Source organism: Ambystoma mexicanum, chromosome 1p, assembly GCF_040938575.1.
Source record: "Ambystoma mexicanum isolate Mex_15411 chromosome 1p, UKY_AmexF1_1, whole genome shotgun sequence".
Classification (NCBI taxonomy): domain Eukaryota; kingdom Metazoa; phylum Chordata; class Amphibia; order Caudata; family Ambystomatidae; genus Ambystoma; species Ambystoma mexicanum.
Window position 1 is genome coordinate 1,149,654,310 of NC_090921.1, and position 12,514 is coordinate 1,149,666,823.

General features: G+C 46.7%; 1 protein-coding gene across 1 annotated transcript in view; it reads right to left on the minus strand.

Annotated features, from left to right (window-relative positions):
• Positions 1-1,919: 1,919 nt before the first annotated feature.
• Positions 1,920-12,514, minus strand: part of LOC138570006 (free fatty acid receptor 2-like) — a 45,594-nt gene continuing 34,999 nt past the window's right edge. The window contains exon 2 of the mRNA XM_069648567.1: positions 1,920-4,442. Coding sequence (XP_069504668.1) covers positions 3,458-4,426 — 969 coding nt within the window. The 5' untranslated portion in view covers positions 4,427-4,442 and the 3' untranslated portion in view covers positions 1,920-3,457. The remainder of the gene's footprint in view (positions 4,443-12,514) is intronic.

A 12,514-nucleotide genomic window follows, 5' to 3' on the forward strand; every position in this document is an offset into this window, starting at 1 on the left:
CCGCCACAGCCTTGCTGTCCTGCGACGTTGACAACTAGGCCCTTCTGCTTTTCTTATCCGTAGGGTTGGTGGGTGGGAAAACGAAAAGCTCCTTCAAAGCTACCGGGCGGGTGTCCTTGTAGAGGCTGGATGTTGCTTCCCCTGCAGTTCCAGCCTGCTATAAAGAGTGAGACCCCTCCACTTTCTTTTGTCCCCCCTTCGCGGGTTTTCCCAGTGTTTTGCCGCGCTTCTCTGTTTTCGCTGGCTTTTGCTGGTGTTTGCCACGCCGAGCCCTGCGCCTCCCCTTTCTCCAGAGAGGGAGAAGTCAGGAGGAGGACACTGCCCGGGTTATCGGGGGTGCCTCCTCCATTTTGTGGTGCCTTCGTCGACACCTTCATACTGTAACGTTCTCTAGAGATTTCTTTTACAATTCATTTGTGGGTGAATTCTCAGTGCCCTTGATATGCTGTTATTCAATCCACAAAAGCAAACATTATTTCAAGTCATCACTTTATTTGTAATGAATTTCACATTAACGCCAGAGTTGGATGCATTTGAAACTCCTTGCACACGTCCCCAGCAGCCCAATATTCCACTCAGGGGAACACACACAGTCCATTTGAATCTGCAAGAGTTCATTTTCCTAATCATGGTTGAAATATTGTGTTAGCCAGATGAACAGTTAAAAAAGCAAAAGACAACCCAGATCGTATCTTACTGATACAGTTATTAGGCTGGCTTATTGAGTGGTCTTCTAGCTTTCAAAGCCACATCGGTCTCTTCCCGAGACGAACTGGCGACAGAGAAACACAACTGTCATTTTGGGGAAGAACGGCTTCATTTCATAACCCACCGCTGCTAAGGCGGAAGTGAAGGACTCCTGCATACGGGTCCCTTCGCTAGCACATCCACTCACGTGACGTACCTGATTGTATCAATCATATGCCACCCTGGCATGCTTATGTTGACGAAACTACGTGGCAGACATTCAGCCAAAGAATGAACCCGTAGTGCTACAGCACTGCCAGGATCATAAACACCCCCCGTCCGCTACCACCCAATGCGGAACATGTGTGCAGGGCATGAACATTAAGGCCATGAGTGTGATAGAATGGGAACTTTAAAACACCGATGGTCAGGCAATCATGTGAATTATAGAAGACGTAAACCTCTGAGACTGAGCAAAGGTGTTTATACTAGGGATAGCCCACGTCTACAGAAAATGCCAACATCTGCAGTATTATTGTTCATACCTTTGAGGAAATGTCATAGTTACATAGGGGAATATGCTAACTATCCAAACATTTTAAAATCTGCAAAAGATTGCTAAAATCTGCAGAGAATTTTGAAAGTCTGTGCTCATAAGAAATCTGCATTTCCTGCAGAAAAATGTACCCCACAGTTTTGGGCTGTGTCTAGTTATTACGTAGCCAGTTTATCACTCTGCTGACTCAAACAGTCCTCTCTGTACCACACCTGCATCTTCCTCCCACACTCTGAAAAATGCTGTTGAAGCGAATGGGTGAAAAAAATAAATAATGAAACATATGGAATTCCTGTTTTCTCCACTTTCCGCACTTTTTCCCTTTACAGATGTGAACTTGTTTGACCCTTTCCTGTATTCATCTAACACGTCTTGGCTATACATACAGGCCCGGTTTGATGTGTACTATTACTGACTGAGGAAGAGACACATCTGGTCTTGAAAACTAGCAGACAATGTACGACATAGTCTAATTCAGGCATTATCTTCTAAAGATTCAGCATTGTTTTAATTAACACTTTGTACAAATGAATTGTTCAGAGTTTTGATTGGAGGCAATCTACACTGTTTCGATAGTTACAGTTCAATCACATTACTCTTCATGAGATTTAGCAAAAATAATCAAAGTGGGATAAATATGTTGGATATTTTCCTGACAATGAGACCTGTACTTTCCCCCAATAAATATATGTACCACAGCAAACCATCCTTGTCCTTGTGATTTGACAGCATTGCAGAATGCACCCTACATCAATAAGGGACCCAACAATTCCAATAGTCAGTCACTGGTATAGTTACAAGGTCAGTGCCTGAGTAAATGAGATCCACAGCATTCTGATGGTTGGTGCAAATAAGCAGGCCGAGCACGAACAGCCGCCCAATGGCTCATTCAAATGCAGTTGTTGGAGATTTGCCTGCACGCTCACCCATCGTAGAATATCATTAATTTCATTATTCAATTTGCTGAATGCTGTCACTACAGTCTGTGCATAGCAGCATTGATGTTACATTTAATTTCACGTTGATCACGCCTTAACTTAATGTAAACAAAATACAATGAAGAGGCGGGCCTAGAGTAGCAGAGTAGGTGGGGCTGGGAGGTGTATGATGGCAGGGAAAAGAGCATCTCAGTTTTCATTGTGCTCAGTTAAAGGTAGTATGGGATCATCCAAGAGATGATAGCTGTGAGACAGCAGCAGAGAGAGAGTCTGGAGAGTGTGGGACAATTAGGAAAAGCAAATTAATATTTGTCAGTCATAAGTGAAGAAAAAGAGTTGGAATGAATTAATATTAGTGAGAGAGGCACTATTTACAGAGAAGATTAAGGGATGCAAGGCCTATAGGTACACAGTGACTAAGACGTGTCTATGAAATCTCGATTACAATCGTTAGACTGTTCCACATGACAGATTGTCGGTATTTCATGCCTGTAATTTAAAATGAACACCACACTGGAAACATATGCAGGGATCACTAATTGACCAACTGATCTTCCCTGTAGGTAGCTATGTACCTACATGGATACCCCCAATGATGTCACTTACAGAAGGGGCCGTGTGGCATGGTTCTTAGTCACTGAGGTCTGCGGTTGCTCTGCTATAGATTCTCGCAACCCCTTAAACACCGTAGAAGTGATATTGACCGGCCAGGGCATGGGAAATACAGTTTAGATCACCATGATTCTTAACAATGAGAAATCTAAATCAATGGCATGTGGGGTCTACCATGAACCCTCGGACTTGATAGTTTCTCGAAGAGCGCATATTCCAAGGGTAATTCAGCCTCCTTTTTCACTCTTGCGTCCGAACATGGGAAAATACCTTTAACTCCTTGCATCAAAATTTCCCCAAACATGTATTTCCCGTCACTCATATCGCTTTTTAGTGATTTTCTCAGATGCCATATTTCTGAGAGTCCCGTTGGGAAAGTCACTTTTTTCTTAACCACTGATTTTCCTTCTCCTTGTTTTTATGATTGTTGAAAAAACATATTTCTTGATCCAATGTCATCTTAGAATACATTTCCTCATCACATGTTACTGTTTCTTTTTTCAGTAGAAGATAGACGTCCAAGAATCAGATCCACATCTAAGCAATACACCTACCATAGTTCCAGCCATTTGTCCCAGTGTAAACACAGGCCAGTTCACCATTTTCACCATCGAAGCGTAAGACAGTAAGAAAATGAACAATAACAAGTTACCGTGGCCAATCGTCATAACCTTGAACCATGGTCATTGCTGTTGTTGCTCTCAGGGCATCCCAATTTGGCCGCCTGCTTGCTGACTACTCTCTGCACAAGGGAAAAGGAATCGCAGAAGAGGAGCTTGCTAAAGCAGTGTCTGCAATATTGTTGGACGGCAGAAGAAGAGAAATAGAAAATGATGGGGTCTAAACTGGCGTTGAAGGTACTGAAGAGCAGTGCTTCATCCCTCCAGGTGGGGTTCTTGCCCTGGATGTACCCCATGATGTGGGAGGCATTGTAGGGTGCAAAGCAGATGATGAAGACAGCCAGGGTGGTCAGGACAAGCCCGACGGCCCGCTGCCTCTTTTCCCGGCGGATGTGGGGTGAGGATATGAGGATCCTCACAAAGCTGCAATAGCAGAAGGACGTGATGAGGAAGGGAATGCAGAAGAGGACGATGCCCAGCTCAAGGCGGAAGGGCAAAAGGACCTCCAGTTGCTCCTGGGTAAAATTGTCATAGCAAACAGTTGTTGCGTTGGCATTCTCCACCTGATAATACTCTGTAACATAGACAATGCTACAGTGGGCAAAGGAGCAAACCCAAAGGAAGCAGCTGACAGCCACTGCATATACAGGCTTGCGGTACATCTTGTATTTGAGGGGAAAGGCAACACCCAGGTAGCGCTCCACACTGACGGCCGTCAGGAACAGGGTGCTGGAGTAGATGGTGCTAAAGTAGAATAGCCCGCTGAGGGGGCATAGGAACAAGGGCAAGCTCCACTGCCCCTCCAATGTCTCAGCTGCTTTAAATGGCAGGAAGGCCAAAAAGGAGAGATCTGAGATAGTCAGGTTGAGTAGGAGGATGGCATTGGGTGTGGCTTTCCTCCTCATCTTCCGGATCAAGGCCTGAAGAGCCAGTACATTAGTTGGTAGCCCAGTCAGGAGGGTGAGAATATAGACGACCAAGCACAAGACTTTGTGTTCTGGTTTTACAACCATGTTGCATTCATTTCACCTAGGAAAGAGAAGAAAAGTTAGTCGACATATTAGAAGCATGATTTAAGACTGCCTCATACACACGTGGGAAAAAGCAACAATGATAGGCTTAAAGACAATGGATTAGCCCATGCAATAAACACTGGAACAATGGTTCCATGATTCAGTTGTGAGATGCAGAAGCCAATAAGTTAAAATAACACTCTTTTTTTCCAACCCTCAGTGAATCACACAGCTACAGCTATCCCAAACAAACAATGAGTATCACAAGGTGACTCCCCTATGGATACTATGAAAGCAACCCTATAAATGCGTTAGCACCACTGCAACTTAACCCCATAAAAACCCAATCCCCTTCCACCGCAGTCAGAAATGAAGAACAGCTTCTAGCATTCAGCATGTTATGTGTGAAATGGGGAACAGTTCATGTTCTACTAGCTGGGACAATTTTCTGATCAAAATATTACTGTGAGAACTTGAACAACCAACAGGAGAAGACCTGCCGGTGGCCAAGAGGAATGATGGGGTGCATAGTGAGAGTTTATCGTTGCCAATATACACATTCTTGGTGAGGATACACTATTTTATCCAGTTCTCGATGTCACATCACGAGCATTTGGTTACAATTGTGAGGCTAGTTATATTGTTATGCAGGGCACACTTCTTGTGCTCTGAGAGGCCAGACCTCCTGGAGTATTCTGTTCAGTATGGGAACATCATATCATGTCTTGTGTCCATTACTGATGGCTATGACTGGAGTACTGTGTCCAGTTCTCGATGCCAGATCAAAAGCATTTTGTCCAACTTTTTGTATTATTGTGTTCCTTTTATGTAAATCACCATTATACTACAGTGGGCAATTATGGTCATTGCTTAAAATCACAGCTCCTGTAAGCAGTAGTTCAAGAATATACACGCGCCTGTTCACGCTGAAGATGGCTTCCAGTTCTGATGTGGAACATGGGACTGGCTAGTCTCTCCTCTGGTGGTCCTCTAAATGGCTGTCACACCCTGACCCTACCCCGCTGTGGACTCCCTCAGCCTATCTGCTTTTCACTGTATGACAATGTAGGCCTTTTTGTGAAGGATGGATGCATGAATGTTGAGTTCCTTGTCCTAATTCAGGTTCCTATCTTTCCTACTGTAGATTTATAAGGGAGTTTCTACACATCCACTATGGGAACAGAACGCGCAGGTGCTGCCAGTTCTGCAGAGCCACCATTCTTTGATTCCCTTAAGGGATTGGGAGGGTCTGTAGTGGCAATGTGACTGCCCCTTACCCTCGAGTGGAGACTGAGGGGCTGTGGCATGGGGATCTACTCAAAACCACGTCAAGGCCACTCATCCACTAGCTTGGGGTGGCACTCTGCCTTCTTCCTTGGTCATCACACTGAAGGCTCCAAAGCAAGGGAGTGAACATCATCACAGAAGATAGAAAACAGAATTTAGGGGTGCACCTGGAATAAAAAATGATATGAGTTTCAGGCAAAATAACATGAACACACTTTGGGCCTCATTACGAATTTGGCAGTTGTTCGGTGGTAAATCCATTGAACTAATGCTAATTTTGGTTACTGTTACCACCACCTGGTCCAGCTGAATTACTGCGGGATTAAAAGTGGTTGCATGGCAGTGTTAGTCCTGGTTTATTGAGACCATGGGACTCCATGGTTGCTTTTACTCCTCCTCACCACCAAAGTTGTTGTGTGATGCTGCGGTAATGTGGCAATAATGCGGTGGTAACACATTACGACTGATTGTTCCTGCATCGCCGCACTAGTAATGCATCCTTTTGTTCTGAGCAAAAGGGGAATATGGTCAATGATGCCCCTACACAAAACAGACCTGACAGAGTCTGGGTCTGGCATCAAACAATAAGTGGAAATTGACACAACCCTACATAGGTATTCATTTTTTGACTGCCTCTGGATTTATCAGCTCTAATGTGACTCTATTAGCTGGTTTTCACAGTATAGGTTTGAGTTGATTCCAAAATGGCTCTTTAACCATCTGATGTCTCCTTTGAAGATATCTATTAGAAACTCTTTCCCATTCTTCAGAAAACTCTACCATTAGAAACTCAATGTCAGAATCAATCAATTTTCAACAGTACCCATGACTTTTATTGAGGTAAGCTCCTCTCCCCCTTGTTTGAATGATTATCCAAGCCAAATCATTCAGGTCACACCCTCTTTTTCCAATCATAGACAAAAGCCTCTTTGATTCAATCTCCTCTCCGATTTGTACCTGGATTGCATTCTCCTACTGCCTGCTTCTCTCCTGACATCCCCATTTATCCACGGATCACCTTCAGTTGCCACTTTTACTTACATTCTTTCCTTGGTTGCCTCTCTCTACCAGTATCCAAAACTGCCAGACTCCATGAGGCCACTCCAGCCTACTAATTGCTAACACATCCTTAAAGCCTGCCACAATCCAACACTGATTTTCCACTTTCTCCATTTTAGTTTCGAGGTGCAACACTCATCTTGCACTGCAGTGTCAGCGGCCATTGCTTTTTCCTTGTGTTGGAGTCAGAATTGTCCCCTTTCCTTCACATGTCACTGATTTGGACGTTGCAATGTATAACAATGCTTCTGCCTAAAACACGCTGCATTCCAGCCCCTCCAGTTTGGTCTCAAGGCCCAGAGAATCCAGACCTATTATGTGTGTTGAGAGGGCTCCAGGGGAAGCCTCAAAGCTATCCCCTTTGGGCCGCTCTGACATGTCTGTACCTTCAATCCCCTCCTCCAGTGAAATCCTCACAGAAGAGCTATGGGACCCGCAATGGTCATCCTTACTGTTTTCTTCTCTCTTGGTATTCTCGTCTCTGCCATTAGCCCTGATGCAATACTCATAAAACAACCTCAGCCCCTCCCTCAGCCTTTTCTTCAGCTGCTGCACCAATACTAAAACATGTTACTGGAGAATGTAAGTGCCCAGACCACTGATTTGGTAAGTCTGGATGATCTGTCCGTATTTACACCGACACCTATTTAACCTGCCCCACCTCGTCCTTAGCACAGTCCTTTGAAAACGTGTAGCGTCTACATCCATGAAACAAGGAATTCATTTGTCTGCTTAAACACAGGTTACATCCGAGGTTCAGGGAGAGCGGAAGGGTTGTAGGAGTGTTCTGAAGAAGAAAAGTGCTAGAAGTAATGAAGAATACTCTAAGTAATCTGGGCATTTCCATCCTCATCCTCTTCCTCGGCGCAGCCCGTATAATAGGACGGATTAGCAAGCAGTTCCAAAGGAGGCTTTCATATGACAGATGTAGGAAAAAGTGAAACCGGAAGAGGTCAGAATTAGGGTGGTTAGTGTAAGAAGTGTGCAGAAACACAACCCATGGAAGAGAACTGCAAGGGCCCGAAGATTAGGCCTGTAGCCCCACAGTAGGTAAACACCAGACAAAGGAGGAGCAGATAAAGCCATTTCAGAAATCTAAACAGAGTGAAAATGAGCACTAGACAACAACTTGTCTGGACACATTTCCGGTACGCAGCTCACTGTAGCCGAACAACAATAAGAATGGGACCCCTGAGGAACTAAAATAGAAGAAAGTAATGGATCAAGGCATTCACCCTACTCTGGCCTGATTATTCAGAATACAAAGGATGGAAAGGCCCCCCAGAAACAGATGAATTGGAACAGAAAAGAAGATAGAACAACACATATGACACTCTAGGAAATAAAAAGAGGTCCTGAAAAGTGAGAAGCATGAAGGTAGAAGCAATGGAAGACGGTTATGCTACCAAGTCAGAAAAATAACTCAGATTGAACAAGGGAGAAAAGGCCAGCAGTCACCACAATCCACGGGAAACTAGCCTGCTAAGAGCAAAGATTGGATGCAAAAGAGCGATATATTGCGCCATCACAAAGGAATTCCCCAACAGAGCCTATATTCAGAAACACTTGTGGACGTTGGCCCCTCTTATGGGACCCAGGCAAGAGCTCCTTTTAAAATGATAGATTCGGTATTAATATCATACGTGTTGCATTTATTGACAGTATCACTACTTTTTTGCGTTTTGTTCGATATGAGCTACTTTCATGTTTTTTAATTGTGTTCTGGTCTTGATACACTCATCAGTTCTTTACGAATTATATTGTTTAACAGTTAATTGTATCATTATCAATACCTGTGACAACCCCCCACGCAGCCCCCTCCAGACTGCACACCACCCTCCAGCCCCCTTCACCTGTGACCACCCCAGGCAGCCCCCTCCAGACTTGACACCACTCCCCAGCCCCGTCACCTGTGACATCCCCCCACGCAGCCCCTTCCAGACTGGACAGACCCCTTGAGACTGGACTCCACCCTCCCAGCCCACCTCACCTGTGACCCCCCTCCCCAGGCAACCCCCTCCAACTGGACAACACCCACCAGCACCCCTCACCTGTGACACTCCCCAGGCAATCCCCTCCAGACTGGACAACACCCACAGCCGCCTCTCCAGACTGGACACCACCTCCCAGGCCCCCTCACCTGTGACACCCCCAGGCAGCCCCCTCTAGAATGGACACTAACCCCAGCCCCCTCACCTGGGACAACCCCCCCCCCCACGCAGCCCCCTCCAGATTGGACACCACCCTCCAGCCCCCTTCCCTTGTGCCCCCCCCAGGCAGCCTCCTCCAAACTGGACACCACGCCCAGCCCCCCTCACCTTTGACCCCCCCAGGCAGCCTCCTCCAGACTGGACAACACCCACCAGCCCCCCTCACCTGTGATCTCCCCCAGGCAGTCCCCCTACAGACTGGACATCACCCCTAACCCCCCTCCAGGCTGGACACCACGCCCCAACACCCCTCACCTGTGACAGCCCACCAGGCAGCCCCCTCCAGACTGGACACCACCCCCCCTGACCCTCTTACATGTGGCCCCCCGAGGCAGCCCCTTGACAGTCTCCCACAATACCAGTGCAAAGCATGTCTGCAGCTCACCCGAACTTCCGTGGTGTGACAGCACCATGAAGTGCAACACCAACATGTACACTGGAAATATGACCAAATGGAAGCACTGTAGGTCCATCTATGAGTGGAGTATCTGCTCACAAAACCTTCCAGGACTTAATCAGCTCCCCCATATACATTTGACAAGTGAATACAAATACATGTGCATGTTGTCCATGGCACATTGCCAAGGCATCAAAGCACAGTAACTGAAAGTGTGCCCACAACAGAAGCAAACCTACCAAAATATGTTGCAAGAGCCACAAAAAATGGCCAGGCGTGTCACAGCCTGAGCTTCAGTGACATGGGCGGAAAGGGTGGCAAAATAACTGTCAGCGAACAATCACATGACAGGGCCATGCATGGGTGATGATAGGGCAGTCAGAGAGAGCATGAGTAACAGAGACTGGAGAATTGTTCTGCCACTGTAGAAGAGCAAACATGGCCCACTACTGCATTCCAGTGGTAGGGGTTGAACGACACATGAGAGAAGGCAGTGTGTGACTGCAGATGCTGTTGGCCGTGTCTGCACAACATGGATTTTACACAGCAATGAGAAACAAAAATGCTATTAACGTGACCATGGAACTCCTCCACAGTGAGCCCACCTCCCTCCACCCCAGCCACACTGATGCCAAACACACAGTGATGCTGCACAGGTAAATGCAAATGAAAATATACAGTGCAAACCCAGTCATCTGATGGACCGACCCCCATATGTCAGGCACATGTGCATCCTACCATCCACAACCATCACAGCAACAACACACAAGCATGCACGCCACAAGACACATGACTTGCAATGGACAGATGCACTGTTTGAACATAGAACTATCAAATAGGCCGACACACAAATGAACTGCATGAAGCATGGAATCTAACAAGCAGAATGATGTATTGGACATACATATGTATACAAATAAACAGGGATTCAAGCTCAAAGTAGTCCAGGGGAAATATGAAATAAAACTAATATCCTATGCCTAAACAACTATAAAAAAAACTATAAAAACTGGGAAGGAAAGTCTTTAAAGTTTAAAGGATAAAATAATAAATAAGAAAAGGAAACCTACACCTAAATAACTATGTACAAAAGCAGCGGGCTAGTCCTCCTCTCCAATCTCACTGAGCCTTTCCACCAGGGTAGAGCCCAGCGCCACGTTCTCACCCCTCAAGCGGGCCTCTGTTGTTGCCTGGAGGGCTTGCAAGTTCTCCAGCATTTGTATCTCAATCACCCGGGCATCCCTGCAAGTGGCCTCCAGGATGGCAGCCCGCAGCGCAATCTCAGCCTTGACCATCACTAGCCTCGCTTTCCAAGCCCGCTGCCTCTCTTACCCGATCTGCTCTTCATATCCTCGCAACACGGAAGACATCCTGTGCCTCAGGTCCACATGTGCCTCCTGACTCAACCTTCGCACCTGCCTCCTTTCGGTGGTATGCCCTGCAACAAATAGCCTTCTCCTGGTTGCGACCTGCTGCCACAGTGCCCGGTGCCCGCTATCTGGGTATGCCCTCCAAGCTGATGACGATACCCAGGAGCGTACAGCACCTGCAATGCTCATGGGTGCCTGCTGTCCCTGCATTGCCGTTGACCCTGTCGGTGCCTGGGTAGGCACAGTGACAACCTCAGCTGATGTGCCTTGGACTCCCAACTCAGGCAGGGATGTGGCTCCACCAGATGGGACATTGTGGTTGGGACTGGTGCACAGGTGGCCCTTGTGGTATCTGGCCCGGAAGGCACCCCAGAGGACAAGTGGCACACAGAGGAGGAAGATAAGGAGGCAGCACAGCAGTGAACATCCCATGGAGGACACCATGGAACAGGCATGCTGCAAGCCAGCCGACGAGGCGGTGTAGCTCACTGTGATGATGGGTAAGAAGACTATGCGTAGCCTGCCCATAATTACGAATGACACTGGTCCGCCTCGTCAACCCGGCCAGCAGGGGTAGCACATAATCCCGGATGGCCACACCAGATGGTAAGGGGGGTGTTGGTCTGCGTGTGCACATTAGCCGACACTGGGTGGTGGGTCTGGGTGGAGACATCCTGACAGGTGCACACTGCTGCATCCGATGGCCCAAGGAATAGATTTTGCACAGGCACCTCCACGGTGGCCTGCACAGTCTCATGCCCCTGGGACAGGACTGCAGAAGGGACGCCTACCTCAAAACCCCCACCTGACCCCATGGGCTAGGCTGCAACGTCCACCTCCTCCACCTCCCCCTCCATCAACCTGGATGGCTCAGTGTGTCTTCTGGCATTGATGGCCCCTGTGTGGCATCACGTGTATCCACCACTGCTGAGGAGTCGCCTCCCACCGTCACCTTCTTGGATGCACCCCCAGCAGCCATGCCCGATGTCTCCAGCACTGCAACAGCCACATCGCTCCCCAAAGATGAGCTGTCACAGAGGTGTGGCTGGGGTCTGCACCTCTGCCAGGTGGAGGCATCCCTGCAGCCATGCTCCACAGCACTGCTTCCGCCCTCTTCATCAGATGCAACTGTGGAAAAGGAGACACAGAACAGAAACATCAGTGTACTGCAACAAATCGGGTGTAGTATCACCAACATTCACATGAACATGACTTGTCAAGGGAACAACCATCAACGGATGTATACGAATTGTTCGAACTACAATTGTTTGAATTACAATTGACCTTTGCACAATTGACCGAATTGTGAAGGTCAATTGTTACATATATGCGGGGGAAACCCCCTGCAACCCCCATTATATATATAAATATATATATACATATATATATATATTACCAAACCAATATATCAATATATATATATATATATAAATATATATATATATATATATATATATATATATATATATATATATATATATATATATATATACGGTCAATTGTGCAAAGGTCAATTGGGACCCTCGACTTTCGGTCAATTCGGTAATTCGAACAATTGTGTTCGAACAATTTGGGTAATACCCCATCAACCTCTACATCCACACATATGGACATGCAATCCACATCCATGAAGACACCTGCTTGGCCATCACTCCACATAATCAGATCAAGCTACTTGCCACTGTCACAACCAATGAATTGCATATGCTATTACATGCTCACATGCAAATGTGAGCATGTAATAGCAACAAGCACATACATATGT